This window comes from Garra rufa, chromosome 8 (assembly GCF_049309525.1).
Source record: "Garra rufa chromosome 8, GarRuf1.0, whole genome shotgun sequence".
NCBI lineage: Eukaryota > Metazoa > Chordata > Actinopteri > Cypriniformes > Cyprinidae > Garra > Garra rufa.
Genome location: NC_133368.1, coordinates 12,368,095 through 12,386,645, shown reverse-complemented (window position 1 = coordinate 12,386,645; position 18,551 = coordinate 12,368,095). Strand labels below are relative to the sequence as shown.

The 18,551-nt window shown below is 35.6% G+C and overlaps 1 protein-coding gene across 1 annotated transcript in view; it reads right to left on the bottom strand.

Annotated features, from left to right (window-relative positions):
* mycbp2 (MYC binding protein 2) overlaps window positions 1–18,551 on the bottom strand; it is a 136,329-nt gene that overhangs the window by 36,025 nt on the left and 81,753 nt on the right. Inside the window, 13 exon segments of the mRNA XM_073845931.1 lie at window positions 1,394–1,615; window positions 7,614–7,754; window positions 10,086–10,202; window positions 12,678–12,775; window positions 12,987–13,102; window positions 13,199–13,254; window positions 13,392–13,598; window positions 13,674–13,818; window positions 13,932–14,104; window positions 14,185–14,234; window positions 16,315–16,402; window positions 16,766–16,884; window positions 17,444–17,666. Of these exon segments, the coding sequence (XP_073702032.1) occupies window positions 1,394–1,615; window positions 7,614–7,754; window positions 10,086–10,202; window positions 12,678–12,775; window positions 12,987–13,102; window positions 13,199–13,254; window positions 13,392–13,598; window positions 13,674–13,818; window positions 13,932–14,104; window positions 14,185–14,234; window positions 16,315–16,402; window positions 16,766–16,884; window positions 17,444–17,666 (1,755 nt within the window).

The following is an 18,551-nucleotide window of genomic DNA, read 5'->3' as shown; positions in this document are numbered from 1 at the left end:
TATAATATAATATAATATAATATAATATAATATAATATAATATAATATAATATAATATAATACCTCCCAAGGTATCTACAGAATTCCATTATTAAATTATAGTTTAAAATAGCATGACATAATATAACATAACATGATATAATATAACACCGGTATCTATAGAAGTTATAAAATAGTTTAAAATAACATGATATATAGTACAATATACTTTTTAACATAATACAATACAGTATAACATCTCAAGGTATCTACTGGAGTCATATTACAGTTTAAAATAACAATATAATATAATATTAATAAAATATAATACCTCAAGGTACCTACAGAAGTCAGTTTAAAATAACATAATACAATATAATATAACATAATATAATATAATTTAATATAATATAATACCTCAAGGTATCTACATAAGTCATGTTATAGTTTAAAATAGCGTGACATAACATAATATAACATGATATATAATATAATATATTATAACATAATATAATATAATACCTAAGGGTATCTATAGAAGTTATAACATAGTTTAAAATAACATGACATAGTATAATATAATATAACACAATATCATATAACACCTCAGGGTAACTATAGAAGTCATATTATAGTTTAAAATAAATATAATATAATATAATATAATATAATATATAATTTCTCAGGGTATCTATAGAAGTTATAAAATAGTTTAAAATAACATGACATATAATATAATACAATACAATACCTCAAGGTATCTATAAAAGTCCTAATATAGTATAAAATACCATGATAGATAATAATATAATATAATAAATTGACATAATTTGTAATAATTTATTTGTGTTTTCACACCAAAAACGTATAGTAAATAAATATCCTAGAACCACAAGTTCCTCTTCCTATCATTACATCAAATTCCAGTTCCACATCCTATGGGTCAGAACGAATTCAATTCAAATTCACATTTACAAATTGAAAGGGATTTGTAATTCTGAATTTTGCTCAACCCAGGTGTTTACAGAGTGGAAATTATGAATGACTTCAGTTTTTCTTAATTCACAAGCTTCATCTGTCATTATTGTTAATAGGTAATTAGGATCATTTATTAATTGTTGCATCACACAGATTTTCATACAGAGCATGCCAGATTATACTGTACGGTTACTGTGCAAAAGCTGAAGCCATGCTTGGTGGTTCTTAAGAGGGGCTTTAATAATGTGTACAGAACGACACAAGACCCACGCCAGAGCCATAGCACGTATGGCCTCAATCAAAAGACGTTACACAAAGGGTTCTCTAATCATCTAAAGAATGAAGAATTTGTGTTACAGAAACTGCAGAACTAGCAAGAAATCTGGCTAATTAGTCATTTATTGGCAGCCACAGTAACACAGTTGGGAGTCCATACCTCGCCTACCGCCTTGACTTTGTTCCCCAGAACTAACATTCCAATGGGGATACCTCTAAGGTTTGGGCAGCTTCTGATGTTGTGACCCGAAGGTCCGGTCTTCACTACCTTATAAAGACCCGGTCCGCCACCCTGGCCTGCGCCCAGGTCACGTACATTGGCGTCATGGGAAGGGCGGCCACTGCTCTCCTTTCCATAATCATCCAAATCTGACCTGCCCTCCTGCAAAACCAAAGGACAATCGTTAATTTATATTTGAAAGCAAATCGTATATTTTTAGATCAAAAGACAATAAGAGTTCAATTAGAAAAATCTAGTTTAACAAAGAGAGTCTCATTATGATTGTGGGACAGTTGCACAACCTTGACTTTTTTTGTCCTCTAAAAATATAAAAATGAATTTTAATTCAAAGACTTTAAAGAAATTTTATAGAAGCAGTTTTAATGTACAATTTATTCAGACACCTTCAACCTTTTTTACATTACCACAGTTTATTTGTATAGTTTAGAAAATGGTAATCAAATATGACAAGAACTTAAGAGTTAAATTGTGTCAGAGCAATTCCTACTGATAATGTCAGATAACTTTGATAGAAAGGTATGTAATAAAACACTGTTAGGTCAAAGTGTGCCACATTTTTATCAATTTTACTGGTGTATGAAGAATATTTGGGTATAATATGTCACAGTTTACTTTATTTTGCTATCCTCACTTACATAAATGAACTATAGTGTCCTGCACCCACTAGTAAAAAAATATCAAAAATTATATTTGGCGTCGGCACCGATAGCCTTAGTGGTTAGTGCGCCGACATATAGCGCAACTGTGCTCACAGCGACCCAAGTTCGATTCCCGCCTCGAGGTTCTTTGCCAATCCTGCTCCCCTCTCTCTGCTCATTGATTTCCTGTCATCTCTCTACTGTCCTGTCCATTAAAGGCATAAAAAGCCCCAAAAATATAACTTTAAATATATATATATATATATTTATTTATTTGGTGTCTGAATAATTTCTATATACATAGACTTTCCAATTGTGCTTCTAAATACAAACAAATATTCTTTAAAGATATCATCTAATTGTAAATTGTGGGATGAAAATCATTATAACAAACATACCACTGTGTTTTGACGAAGTTCTGCTAACTAATACTATATAGACATGCCGTTCATAAACTGACAAAAATCATTTTGCCTTTGTGTGAGGGAAAACAATAACATGCATTCACATATTCCGCTTTTTGTTAAAGAAATAGTTCACTCAAAATTAAAAAGTCTGTCATTATTATTATGCATTGTTATTTTTTATCATGGAACACAAAAAGACATTTACTCATTTGCATACATTATTAAGAGATGTGCCATAAAAGTGTGTAAAACTCCTCAAAAATGAATTCACCTTTTGTGTTTCATAGAAGAAAACAGCATATAAATTTGGAACAAGATAAAGGTAAGTAAGTAATGACAAATTGTTTATTTTGTGGGTGAACTATTCCTTCAAATCCTCATGCAACTGACTTTCAATTGTTTTAAGTGTGAACTAAGACATGAAAACGCAAAAAGCTTTACCCAAGGTTAACATAAATGTAATGTAATGATCATTAGGTTCTTACAACACAATCAAAACGTGGTACTGGAACCTTTGTGCATACAAGTAAAAGATGATAAAATATATTTTCACTCACACAGTTTACACAATTAAGCATGCAACTCTGATGACTCTCCAAAAATCACAACCGGAAACGTCTCAAAATCATGAGAAACACTGGTGAAAAGCAAAGCAGCAGCCAAGCTACACACACCTCATCTCACAACTCACCTGAGGAAAACAAGATAAGGTCGTCCAAGACAAAAAGTCGATATCCCTGACTCCTTGGCTAGCGCTAAAGATATTCTGAGCAACAGATTATAAGCAAGTCAAAACACGCTCGGGAATTACCTTCAATTAGAAACGCAGATGGTATGGTTTGTCTTTTTTTGGAAGAGATGGATGTTATAGTGACAGTCTATTTGACTTTTTTCGAATTTTCTCCGTGAGACAGTAAGAGAAGAATTTAAAGCCTGAGAAGGTCTAGCAAACAAAATCCTAAAACTTAAGTTCTGCTCAAGATTGTGAGTGCAAATGCTCCAATTGCAACAATTTAAAATCACAAAACAGGGCAAATGAAAAATAAATCACATAAATATGAAGACTCATAATCTTCCAAAAAAGATTGGTGGTGTGTCATGCTGTTCATACTGGGAGCCTTGATGACATTTTCACATCCAGAGGTAATTATGCTCTCAAAATCACAGCCCACTTTCAGGCCTTGGGTTAGGACAACAGCTTGTTTCATGGCAGAACCTCATTAAAAGTTGCGGGACCCCGACAGCTAATTTAAACAAATCAACCCCTTTTAAACCAATTGTTGAAAAGGTTTAATTATGATCATTTTTAACCAAATGAATCTTCGTCTGTTTATTAATGTTTATAATTTCAAATTGGTTATGTGAAGAGATTAAAGTTTTCAGTGAACCGCACTGATGCAGCTCATACGTCTATACTGTCATGACCAGGAAACAGCAAAGCTTTGTACACAGATATTTGTTAGCAATACAAGAGCTATTTTTCACACCACATATGATGAGTAACAACACAGTAGGGCTGCACAATTGAACAGCTGCCGCAATAAATTAATCATAAAGCCTCGATTAAAGATTTTCCTTAAGCTGTCACCTTATTTGCACGTTAGAGAGCCTATAGACTCCGTTCTGTTTTTTATTGTTGAAGAAACATGACCTGACACTTAAAAAAAAAAAAACTGTGGAAGCAAACAGAAAAGAATCATGACATGTTGCCCCACTCACTTACAATGTAGATGGTGTAAAACCTAACAAACACTGGAATACACTACACAACTTCAGCACAGGTTTTTGCCCTTGATTTGCATTCTGGAAGAGTTAACACCGGTTGGAGAAAGTCAGAGATAGTATTACGGTCTAGAGGTATGATTCACGCTTTAACATCCCGGACGAGCCCCCAATTATGTTACGGTGACAGCTGTAACATAAATGAGGGTTAACACAAAAGGCTTGGTTCAATAGGGGAAATTATTTCATGACAATAACATAAATTGTGGGGGAGAAAATAGTCTGGAAAGTTAACCAGAGTTAAGATCGGTTGAAGAAAGTCAGAGACAGTGTTACGGTCTAGAAGTATGATTCTCGCTTTAACATCCCGGACAAGCCCCCAATTATGTTACAGTGACAGCTATAACATAAATGAGGGTTAAGACCAAAGGTTCGGTTCAATAGGGGAATTTATTTCACGACAGAGAAATAAAATTTTGTGGGGGAGAAAATAGTCTGGAAACTCAACCGGAGTTAAGACCGGTTGGAGAAAGTCAGCGATAGTGTTAAGGTCAAGAGGTATGATTCTCGCTTTAACATCCCGGACAAGCCCCCAATTAAGTTACAGTGACAGCTATAACATAAATGAGGGTCGGCTTGGTTCAATAGGGGAAATTATTTCACGACAATAACATCATAAATTGTGGGGGAGAAAATAGTCTGGAAAGTCAACCGGAGTTAAGACCGGTTGGAGAAAGTCAGAGATAGTATTATGGTGCGCTCACACCGGACACGAATGAAGCGGCAAGTGCGAGTGATTTACATGTTAAGTCAATGCAAAGACGCAAATATCCTACATAGACTACGGCAAGCTAAAGCTGGCAAATTGAGCTCATTCACCTATTTTACAACTACTTTCCCGCTGACGAGTGGCAGATGCCCCTCCCATGACGCGAATTCGCGTCTGTTGTGAAGTAAATTAAACGCGCGAATGAAGCGAGTAAACTAAAATGTTCAAGCGTCCAACTACGCGCGATTTATTAGCGCAAGTCGTGTCCGCTGTGAATGCACTCTTATGGTCTAGAGGTATGATTCTCGCCTTAACATCCCGGACGAGCCCCCAATTATGTTACAGTGACAGCTATAACATAAATGAGGGTTAACACAAAAGGCTCGGTTCAATAGGGGAATTTATTTCACGACAATAACACAACATATTGTGGGGGAGAAAATAGTCTCCAAACTCAACCGGAGTTAACACCGGTTGGAGAAAGTCAGAGATAGTGTTACAATCTAGAGGTATGATTCTCACAATAACACATCGGACGAGCCCCCAATTATGTTACAGTGACAATTATAACATAAAAGAGGGTCAACACAAAAGACTTGGTTCAATAGGGGAAATTATTCCACGACAATAACATAACATGTGGGGGAGAAAATAGTCTGGAAGGTTAACCAGAGTTAAGACCAGTTGGAGAAAGTCAGAAATAGTGTTACAAGTCTAGAGGTATGATTCTCACTTTAACATCCCGGACGAGCCCCCAATTATGTTACAGTGACAGCTATAACATAAATGAGGGTCAACACAAACAGCTCGATTCAATAGGGGAATTTATTTTACGACAATAACATATTGTGAGGGAGAAAATAGTCTGGATAATAAAAAATAAAACAAAGTGAAGCGCAACTGGATCGCCGCTAAAAATCCCGCCGCCCCAATGTGGTAACAAGGAACACATGATATTGCGAAAATTTAGGACTCAGTGTGCCAATTTCAGAATGCTATAATTAGCCGATTTCGCAGAAAATTTTGTAGTATACGATGAGCACAGACAGATTTTTCTATCTTCAGACTCTGGTCCTGTTTACACCCGTTTTTTTAATCTGTATCTTTTGTTCACTTTCAATTTGATTTAAAGGAAGAGTGTATGGTCAGGTGTATGAATGGTCCTTTGCTGATCTCTCGATCTAAGGGTGTGTTCACACTTGTCATGTTTGGTTTGATTAAAATGAACTCTGATGTGATTGCTCTGTTAGCGCGGTGCGTTTGAGTAAGTGTGAACGCTGCCATCTGAACCCTGGTTCGCACCAAACAAGCAGACCAAGGCCGCTAAAAAGATGGGTCTTGGTCCACATCCAAATGAACTCTGGTGGTTTATGAGCTTTGAGAATTTGCATGTGGTGAAAATAAAATCGTATGCACATACAACAACGAGCACGCTTAGTCCAGTTGATGACATTAGGTGTATTCGACTTAAAGCAGTGCTGAGCAGATCAATCTGTGAACGGGAACTTTGATGTCACAAAACGATTGGTCTGTGCAGCGCCACTTTAAGTTGAACGCATCTTTTCATTTTGTTTGGAGTGTACGATGAGCACTAAACATTTAGATTCTGTATCTCTAGGTTCGCTGTCAAAAATGCCAGTGTGAACACTATGCAGAACAAGACCAAATGTATCATTTACCATTTTGGTCCAAATGAACCAAGCAAACTACAAGTGTGAACACACCCTTAATCTTTCTTCTATCCACTTTCAACCATTTTCCTGATTTCTATAAAGGGAGGTTCTAATGTTTAAGAATTAGTTCAGTAGGCAGAGACATTACAATACGTCTACATTACAATACGGTCTAATGAGTTTTCAACTACCTCTGGAACAGTGTTGGGGTTAACACATTACAAGCAGAGTTACTTTTTTAAATAAGTAACGGTTTGTTTTCCCATTTACTGACTGACATCTCTCCCATCCTTGTGTTGAGAGAAACTAGAAGTGACGTGCAAAGAAATTTCCTTCAGACCGAGGCTTATTAATTTCACTTTTTGTGTGACGAACAGTTGTAACGCAAAAGTAACATAGTAACGCAAACGCAAAAGTAACAATGCATTAGTGTATCCCAGGTTTTACAAACAAGATGTAGATGTGGTGTAAACTGGAACTAATCACTGTAATAAATAAAAGCGACTAAAAATCAAATCGACGAAATACGAACTTTGTCATAATCGTGCAGCCCTACAAAACAGTGTGCATGAGTTAGTGTCTTTCAATCAGGAGTTAATAAGACAAGGAACTAGCAACATGCACCCACCCTTAACACTTTCCATCCTGGCCTCCGAGTGATCGTGCCCAATCTAAACTACACAGCAGCACTAACACATGCAAAGACACATTTTGTTGGTCTTTGTAAGTACTCGACAAAGCATGCTTGTAGACATTTGGGAGTGGGTCATTAGATGCCCATGATTCACTGTAAAAAAGAGCCAAACTGAAGTACATCGAATGATCAACCCTAAACATGATTGAAGTTAAGCTGGCAGTTAGAAATCCCGTTCCCAAATGAGGAGAGTAGGGGCTCCGGCTAATCTACAAAGGGGGAGGCCTTTTACTTACGTCGACAGGGACCAGGAGGCTTCTGCCCAGATGCTGGTTAAAAGAGAGGCACCAGGCTTCAGTGTACCCATTCATGTTGGGAACATACTTCTTTACTGTCTCATCATTCAGTCTGAGCCAGACACCATCATCATTGTGGATCTATGGGAAACAAGCAACAGAGCGGAGCCATGCCCTCCTGTAACTGCTAACACGCCCCTCGCACGAGCCTCTGAGGCTGCAGAGCCAATCGCGTTAATGCACAGCGCCAACCAATTGGATTTATAATGAGGGACATTGAGATGCATCATCTACAAACTTTGTGTATGCATGTACTGTAAATGCTATTGGTGGTTGCCAGCAGGGAACAACAGGCCCTTTCACGTGACTCATGTTAAGGTCCTGCGCCACTTTGAGCATGTGAAAAGCACTGCATCAGCATCTAAGGGCAATTTCTACAAGTTTGCTAGTTTACAAGTCAGCAGCAAGCTTACACTACCACTCAAAAGTTTGGACATGAATAGAAAAAAAAAAAATATATATACTATTTAAATTAAACTGCCTTTTCCTTACTATACTTTTCCAAAAAGCATTTTTAGTTTTGCAAAGCAATTAATTTGCATTAAAAAGCATTAAACAGATCTATATGTGCTAATATAATACATAAATGATTATTAGATAATGCCACACTATTCAAAAGTCTGAGGTCAGTTCACTTCAAAAACAAAAATTTACAGATAATGTACTCACCCCTTTGAGATCCAAGATGTTCATGACTTTCTTTCTTCAGTCGTAAGGAAATTATGTTTTTTGAGGAGAACATTTCAGGATTTTTCTCCATATAGAGGACATCTATGGTGCCCTGAGGTTGAAATTCCAAAATGCAGATTAAATGTGGCTTCAAAATATCCCAAATGCGGCTGTAAACGATCCTAGCCGAGGAAAAAGGGTCATATCTAGCTAAATGATCGTTTTTTTTTTTTTTTAAGAATTACAATTTATATACTTTTTAACCTCAAACACTGGATTTGAAATTGTAAAAAAAAAAAAAAAAAAATCCATATTTTCGCCAGATAAGACCCTTTTTTCTCGGCTGGGATCATTTACAGCCGCATCTGGGATCGTTTGAAGCTGCATTTAAACAGCATTTTGGAAATTCAAACTTCATAGAAGTGCACTATATGGAGAAAAATCCTGAAACGTTTTCCTCCTTTACAACTTAAGAAAGAAAAAAAGACATAAACATCTTGGATGACAAGGGGTGCGGGGGGTACATTTTCTGTAAATGTTCTCCTGTAATCCTTAAGAAATTACAGTAAAAAAAATAATACTTTTATTTAGCAAGAATATATTAAATTGATTAAAATTGATCAAAAACATAAATGTTACAAAGATTTCTATTTCAAATGAATGAAAAATATTAAGCAGCATCTAAACATTGATAATAATAATACATTTTTCTTGAGCAGCAAAATACCATAACATAATGATTTCTGAAGGATCATGTGACACTGAAGACTGGAGTATAAAACATTTATAATAATTAGTAAATGATTACTAAAATTCTGTTTTAAAATTCTCTGTCAAGCCACAAGATGATGCTGAAAATTCAGTTTTGCATCACAAGAATAAACTTCAATTAAAATATATTAAAATGTGTATTATTTTATAACTTATATAAGTTATAAATATATAAGAACCAGTTATTGTAAATTCAAATTTTTTTTTACAATATTACTATTTTTACTGTATTTTAATCAAATGATTGCAGCACAAGTGACTTCTATAAATATAAAAATATCTTACTGACCAAACTTTTGAACAATAGTGTATTATATAAACAAAAGGTAACAGATATTAATAGTTAGTAATTAATTATATATTATATATACACATACACACACACATACACAAAGTATATATATAAAAAGTGAAAAGTTTAGTCAAGTGTGTCCAAAATTTTGACTGCTAGGTGTTATTATATATAGTTTGGCCTGTCATGCAAACGTCATGCAGTTTTTCCAATTAGGTGTGCTTTGAAAGGTCAACAGCGAATGGTTGAGCCAAACATTACAAGTTTCCAGGGAAAGGCTGTAGCTGACGCTTCGCTCCATAAAGTTCAATGCATCTGCCAGTCATGTGAAAGGGCCTTCAGAGCAACCGACAGCACTGCGAATGTGAAACTGGGTCTAATAGGAGCTATGAGTGATTGACATGCAGCAATGGGTTTTCTTCTTTTAGTTTTCCTATTTGAGATTGAACTACAGCCTCAAAGTCTCCTGCATGTGAATGAAGCAAAGGATAGGCAAATAAATGCTTCTGACCAAATCAAAAGTCAATTTAAAAGCTTAGAGAAATGCGGAAATTGTTTTAAAAGCCTTTCGTTTTAAAACAGAGCATTAATTAACCATTCATAATTACGTTCACAGATTCAAGAAAGAGAAAAAGGGACTTTAATTCAGAAGAGTTTGACCCTATTCTAGAGCGGGTTACCTCGTCAATGAATGTGATGGTGCCATTGACTTGGACTATGCCTATCTGTTCGCTCTGCAGAGAGGGGTGACTACGCACGCGCAGCCCTGCGCTGTCCTTGGCCACAAATTTGCGCACCTGAGAGAAGCAGAGGGGGAGAGACAGAGAGACAGTGAGACAGATGAGAAGACGGCAGGATGCTACAGAGAGCAGAAAGAAGAACAGAACCCACACATCCTGTCAGATGAGAGAAACGTCAGTCCAGACATTCAGCAGCAAAGAGTAGGAAAGACATTTGATTTTGCGCAGATGTGTTGCTTGTTTCCCAATACACAGTAAAGAAATTCATGGTGTACAAACAGCTACTTGCACACCAATAGTCTCTAGCCTCCACTCTTTATAAACAAAAACAAACTACCCATCTACCTATCATGTAGTCCCTCAAGAGTGTAAATTAATTAGTAAAATTTGTATAATCATGAACTAATTCTAAAGTAAATTACTTAAATTCTGTTTAAAAATAGTTATAGATGGATGTTTGCACGTCAAGGTGTGGGACATCAACTTCCAGAAAGTATTTATAATGACATAAAATGTGACCCTGGACCACAAAACCAGTCTTAAGTAGTAAGTTATATTTGTAGCAATAGCCAAAAATACATTGTATGGGTCAAAATGATCGATTTTACTTGCATGCCAAAAATCATTAGGATATTAAGTCAAGATCATGTTCCATGAAAATATTTTGTAAATTTGCTGTAAATTATTGTAAATATATCAAAACGTAATATGCATTGCTTATAACTTCATTTGGACAACTTTAAAGGCGATTTTCTCAATATTTTGATTTTCTTTGCACCCTCAGATTCCAGATTTTCAAATAGTTGTATCTCGGCCAAATATAGTCTTATCCTAACAAACCTAAATCAATGGAAAGCTTATTTATTCAGCTTGTATAAATCTCAATTTAAAAAAAAAAAAAATACTCTTATGACTGGCTTTCTGGTCCAGGATCACAAATCATATTTATAAAAATAAATGCTGTAATTGTATACTATCTGCTTCAGTGCAAAACATTTTTAATCAAATTTTCCAAAGAATGACAGTCCAGTTGTGACCATTTACACTATCATTGAAAAGGTAGTGGTCTATATGATTTTTTTTTAAGAACTTAATTTTATACAGCAAAGACCCTTCAAAAGAGTCAGTAAAAATGCATAGAATTACAAAAGATTTATCATTTAAATAAACGCCGCTCTGTTAAACTTTCTATTAATCAAAGAATCCCCCAAAAAAAGTGTCACGATTTCCTTCGAAATATTAAGCATCACAACTGCTTTCAACATTGATAACCAGAATATTAGAATGATTTCTGAAGGATGATGTGACACTGAAGACTGGAGTAATGATGCTGAAAATTCAGATTTGCATCAAAAGAATTCATTACATTTAAATTGTAATAATATTTCACAATATTACTGTTTAAAATAAATGCAGACTTGCTGAGCATAAGAGGTTTCTTTCAAAAATATGCATCAACTGATTCTTGGCCTGGCCAATTATTGGCACAGACATTAAGCATTTTCATGGTTAGCAGTATCAGTCATTTTCAAAACCGAGTTTCTGATAAAATAATTTAAAAGCATTTAAAGAAAGCTTTTGTCAGAGCCCTGGTTATTCTTAATTTTGACAATTTTCTTTTACACCAGACATAGTCAAAAGTTTTTGGACAGATTTTTTTTTTTTAAGTATCTTCTGCTTACCAAGCCTGTATTTATTCAAGCCAAAATACAGCAAAAGCAGTAATATTGTGAAATAATTATACTATTTAAAATAACTGCTTTCTATTTGAATATATTTTCAAATGTAATTTATTCCGGTGATCAAAGCTACATTTTTTAGCATCATTACTTCAGTCTTCAGTGTCACATGATCCTTTTTTAATTATAAGTGCTAATTTGATTTGCAAGAAACATTTTTTTTTTATCAATATTTAAAACAGTTGAGTACATTAATTTTTTTTAGGATTCTTTGATGAATAGAAAGATCCAACGATCAGCATTTATCTGAAATAAAAACCTTTTGTAACACACTATACCATTAAAAAACTTGGAGTCAGTATTTTTTTTTTGAAAAAGAAATGATAGAAATAAATACTTCTATTTAGCAAGGACACTTTAAATTTATCTAAAGTGAAAGACATTTATAAATGTTACAAAAAAATTATTTTTCAGATAAATGCTGTTCTTCTGAACTTTCTATTCATCAAATAAACCTGAAAAAAAATCTACTCGGCTGTTTTCAACATAATAATACATGTTTTTTGAGCAGCAAAACAGAGTATAAAAAAGATTTCTGAAGGATCATGTGACTGGGGTAATGATGCTAAACTAAAGATTCAGCTTTAAAAAAACAGGAGTAAATCACATTTTTAAATATATTCAAATAGAAAACAGTTCTTTTAAATATCTCAAATAAATGCAGGCTTAAGGAGCAGAAAGACTATTAAAACATTTTTTTTTTTAAATCTTACCAATCTCAAACATTTGAACAGTAAAGTAGTCAGACCTGACACATCAGATTGAGCTGCTGCTTGGGAATTTGGAAACTCACCTTACTAGGCTGAGGTTCAGCTTTAGGTTTGACCATCTGTGTGCCAGGAGGGATCATTCCTTTGGGTGGGTCTTTGACCTCCACCTCCAGACCAGCATCTGAACAAACATTATTTTTGTCAGCAAACCAATTTCATAGCTTCATAATATCAAGAGTTACTAAAGACTTCATGCACAACAACTATAAATCATATTTTATCCTTTTTTTCCTGAAGAAACTGATTTCGAAAACCTATTTGAGCACTAGAAATATACACGATCCACTTTGGACACCCTCCAAACACAGAGCTCTAATCTGAAAAGCAGTTACCAATCTCAATGCCATCGATGGTCACATGAATGGTGTAAAGCCCAACAGCACCAGGGGTCCAGTTAGCGCTGTAGGTGCCATCTGTGTTTGCCCGGATAAGCATGTTCTCACTGGGTCTGAGTAAAAAGCAAATAAACTCAGCGTGAAACCTGTGTTCGCATTTGAATTTGTTTGTCATTTATATGTGACAGGTAGGAAAGCAGTCTTTGAACCTCTTTGGTGTCGGTGAGGCGAAGCGAAGCTCTTCAAAGGAGTAATTTTCATACGCCTGGATAAAAAAAAAAAAGCAAGTGACAACTTTAGGAAGAAAGTTTGGGAAGATGGTTAAAAATGAGAAACACTAGGGTAATAATCCAAATAATTTTTGTAGCTACTGTATTTATCAAGTCAAGAGATGAGAGGAACCTTCATCATGGTGATGGCGATATAACGGGCCTCTTTGATGATCATGGGCTCATACGTCGCCTCCAGTTTGGGCGCTGGGTGGCCACCGTAGGTGAGATCAGTGCCTGATGTGGAATTAGAGGAGCTGCCAGGCAAACGCTGCAGCTTTTTCATGTTTTCCTGCTGGATGGACTTCTTCTGAGAGACAGGAACCGCCTTGACCTCAACCTACAACACAGAGCAGAGACACTTAGATTCATGCTTGTTTCATAACACACTTTTTAATTTGAAAAAGATGCTAACCTTCATGTTTGGCACATGCACGACATCTCCATATTGGTCTTTGGTCTGCACCACAACAGTAGTGGGCCAGCCACAGCGGATGTCGTCTTTGTTCAGGATGAGAGAGGTCTTCTGAGGGTCTGCGTAGGAGTCTGGCTGAAGCCACCTGGGAGAGCAGAATGGTACAGATGCTAGGATGAGGGCTTTAAGCTATCAAAAGACCATAAACACAGTACTGATTAGATTATTTATGAATAAAAGGAGATGTTTGGGACAGACCTGGCGAGCCGCCCACCGCTGGAGTTTTGTACACAGGTGATGAAGTCCTCTAGGAAGGAGTGTTCGTTAGTTTGCAGGTGCAGTGGCAGGTTGCCTTCCAGTGCCTCTAGGATTGTGGGAGAGTGAGAGAGCGCCAGTCCCTTCCCCAGGAGCCCTGAGTGAGATTTACACACCTGCTCGACACAAACACACCATTAGAGCTGAAGATGAAGGTACTGTGCTCAAACACAAAAGGCATTTTGATATTCAGTACCTGGAGTGAGGCCTCTTCTAAAATCTCCAAATCCTCCTCCAATTCATTTCCTGTAAGACATTATATAAGTCATATAATTAGATGAAAAAGACACTTAAGCTTATGCTTTTATTAGTGGCACCAATGAAGGAAATATTAACTACGTTTTTTAATAGTGTGACAGTAGCTCAGATGTTTCAAACATTGTAGCTTTTCCAGTAACAAGTAGTGGCAGTGTACCATGACAAAATTGTTTAAATGTCAAGTTATGTTATGATTTACAGTAAGCTGTGGCAATGTTCAAACAAGTTCTCAGCTTTAACAAGTCTGTTTCATTCTAGTGTATCGGTTCATTCTGAAGGTTCACATATATTCGATTTATTTGGACAAGGTAAATAAATTTAGAACACTGAAAAATAACAACTGGGTCAGTCTTATAAATCAACCCTACTTTAGTCGCATTTAATTTTATTGTATCTGTTAAAAGTGTGTTACTCTATCTGAGATTTATTCGAAACTGTCAGTGTTTTGAACAAGAAAAAAAGTAGTTCTAAATAAATAAAAAAAACTATGCAACTAAATACACTAACTTTTTTTTAAAAGTTTCATTATGAATTCTAAAGTTTTCAAAAGAAGTGTTTGCATTTATTTGATCAAAAGTTCTATTTGACAACACTACAAGTCAAAAGTTTTTTGGTAACACTTTACAATAAGGTTCATTAGTTAACCACATTAGTTAACATGAACTAATAATGAACTGCACTTATACAGCATTCATTAATCTTTGTTAATGTTAATTTCAACATTTACTAATACATTATTAAAATTGTGCTAACATTAGTTAATGCAGTGTGAACTAACATGAACAAACAATGAACAACTGTATTTCCGTTAACTAATGTTAATAAAGATTAGTAAATGCAGCAACAAATGTATTGCTCATGGTTAGTTCATGTTAGTTAATACATTAACTAATGTTTAACTAATAAACCTTATTGTAAAGTGTTACCAGTTTTTTTTAAATGTTTGTTAAAGAAGTCTCTTCTGCTCACCAAGCCTGTATTTATTTGATTTAAAGTACAGCAAAAACAGTAAAACTGTGAAATATTTGTACTATTTAAAATAATTGTTTTCTACTGGAATAGATTTTAATCTGTAATTTATTCCTGTGATTTCAAAGCTGAATTTTAGCATAATTACTCAGCATAATTAAAAAATATTCTGATTTGCTACTCAAAAAAACAATTATTATTATTATGTTAAAAACAGCCGAGCAGATTTTTTCAGGTTTCTTTGATGAATAGAATGTTCAGAAGAGAAGCATTTCTCTAAAATAGAAATCTTTTGTAACATTATGAATATTTCTATAACTTTTGATCAATTTAAAGCATCTTTGCTAAATTAAAGTATTCATTTCTATCATTCTATCATGCTGAAAATTCAGCTTTGAAATCACAGAGATAAATTATGTTTTAAAATATATTACAAATATTTTATAATATTACTGCTTTTGCTGTACTTTGGGTCAAATAAATGCAGGCTTGGTAAGCAGAAGAGACGTCTTAAAAAAAAACTTACTGTTCAAAAACTTTTGACTGATAGTGTATATTTTAAAATGTAATTTATTCCTGTGATGCAAAGCTGAATTTTCAGCACCATTACTCCAGTCCTCAGTGTCACATGATTGGTAAATAAATAAATAAATAAATAAATACAAGTAAAAAAAGCTTCTAATATGTTGACTTGCTGCTCAAAAAACATTTCTTCTTTTAAATCAAGGTTAAAAACAGTTCTGTGAAAACCGTGACACATTTTTCCAGGATTGTTTGATGAATAGAAAGTTCAAAAGAACAGCATTTATTTGAAACAGAAATCTTTAGCAATGTTAAAAATTATAAATATTATGTGTCTTTGCTGGAAAAAAGTATTACTTCCTTTCAGAAAACAAAAACAAAATCTTACTAAACCTAATGGTAGTATGTGTTTTAAAAATCATCTAAAAAGACATTGCCCCTTAAGTATCACCTACTGCAGTCAGCTACTTGATGTTAGTTTGCTATAACTATAAAACATTTTGAGTAGCTTGTATAATGCCACATTTCAGTTGGTATGTATCTTCTAGAGCACTGGAAAGCAACAGTCATTCTTTACCTATGGGTAGGGCAAGATCCTTTTTCATGAGTGCAGCTGCACACACGCTTCCCAAATAGGCTAATTCCTTCTCCAGCTGAATAATTCCCTGAAAGCACAGCCACATTTACATTACACTTAGACTTACAGCATGACAGATGTCTCAAATACATATGCAGCATGGAGCACTAATCCTTTCTCCAGTCAAAAATAATCCATAATTCAGATGCTAGCAGTGGCAAATATAAATGAATTTTATTTAGGATGTCCAAGCTGAAACACTGTCCACTCACAGTTCAATACTTCACAACTTTACTACATATTTCTATAAATGTTGCCCTGAAAATGAAGTGATTTAACAGTGTAGGGCCACATATTGTAAAAAGCAGGGTTACACAGGTTCCTCAAACATTAATACTTAATTGTATGCATTGGGCTCAGGTTTAGAACACATCCATATTGAATTTCATACCTCATCAACCCCAGGGTTAAACTCATAACCGACAGCCACACATTTGAATCCATAGAAACAGGCTTTCTCATCTTTCACATAATCCGATGCAGTTTCCAAGGAAAAGTGAGCTTCGTTACCTGATATTGGAGAAAGTAAATTAGTTAATGAGCAAGACTGTGTAGCATAACTAATTTTGAATAATAATAAGTTAATACAAGTAAAAATCTAACCATTTTTGATAAACATGGACATTAACTAAATTAAAGGAGTCAAAAATATTTACTAAAACTTCAAATTAAAATAAAATGAAGATGGAAAATACAAAGACATTCAAAACTAATTCAAAAGATTTTTTAAAAACTATAATAGCATCTCAATGATACTAAAATATCACTGATAAGGTGGCATCTGTGCATATAATCAGAGTCCCCATAGAGATACAATTCTGTAAACGATCCCACAATCTTCCTGATTGGGATCTGGTGTTTATAAATCCTCTTTAGGACAAAATAAATAAGCTTTATCTCCTGACAGGGTAGAGACTCCCGCTCAAGGGCCTGGAAGTGGTGTTAAGTAAACATCATGAGAAATGTTTTCTTTTTTATTACTGGACATCAACAAATACTGACACGTCAACAGTGTCATTAAAATGATAGTGTAAGTAAACATTTACAAAGTCTGGGACACGGCCGTTACCTGGCAGCACCAAGACAGCGGTGGGCCAGCCACTGGAGCCAGAGAACTTCTTGAGCTCGGTCCAGCTGTTGATGGTCTCGTGAGCCAGAGTTTTGGAGCCGAGCCCAGAGAAGTGCAGCGATCGGCTGGGGATCAGGAGACGGAGGACATCTTCTGGCTGTGCTGTGCCACACTGAGGATCAAACTCAACCGTAATCCAGCGAACGCAGTCGGGAAAAGAAACCTGGAAACCAGCACAGGGGAATGTGATTAAACCACTTTCTTGAAGGTACACCGGTCATACTGCATCTAAATTTGTAACAAGTTGACTGGATTGCTGAGGAGCTGATTGGCTGTTTTGGGTGTGGATTAGGGTGTTGCGGGGGGATCTTATTAGGTGTTGCTGAGAAATTGATTGGGTGTTCTGGTGGTTGACTAGGGTGTCGCTGAGGCGTTGATTGGTTGTTCAAGGTAGTAGATCAAGGTGTTGCTGGGGATTTTATTGGTGTTTCTAGGTGACTGTGTAGGGCAGGGGTGCCCAACCCTGTTCCTGGAGACCTACCATCTTGCAAAGTTTAGCTCCAACCCAGATCAAACACACCTGAGCCAGCTAATTAATCTCTTAGGTAGCACTTGATAATTACAGACAGCTGTGTTGGAGCAGGGCTGGAACTAAAGTCTGCAGGTAGGTAGATCTCCAGGAACAGGGTTAGGCACCCCTGGTGTAGGGTGGTGCTGAAGAGTTGATGGGGTGTTTTGGTGTATGATTAGGGCGTTGCTGTGTAGCTGATTGGATGTACTGGGTGATTGATAGGGTGTAGCTGGGAATTCTATTGGGGGTTGCTGAGGAGTTGATTGGTTGTTCTAGGTAGTGGATTAGGGTGTTCTGGGTGGTTGTTTAGACTGTTTCATTGGTTGTTCTGGGTGGTTGATTAGGGTGTTGCTGAGGAGTTGACTGGGTGTACTAGCTGGTTGAGTAGGATGTTGCTGAGGAACTGATTGGGTGTTCTAGGTGTGGATTAGGGCTTTGCTGGGGATTTTATTTGGTGTTTCCGTGTGGTTCTTAGCATTGCTAAGAAGTTGATTGGTAGATTGGGTGTTCTGGGTGGTTGATTAAGGTGTAGCTGAG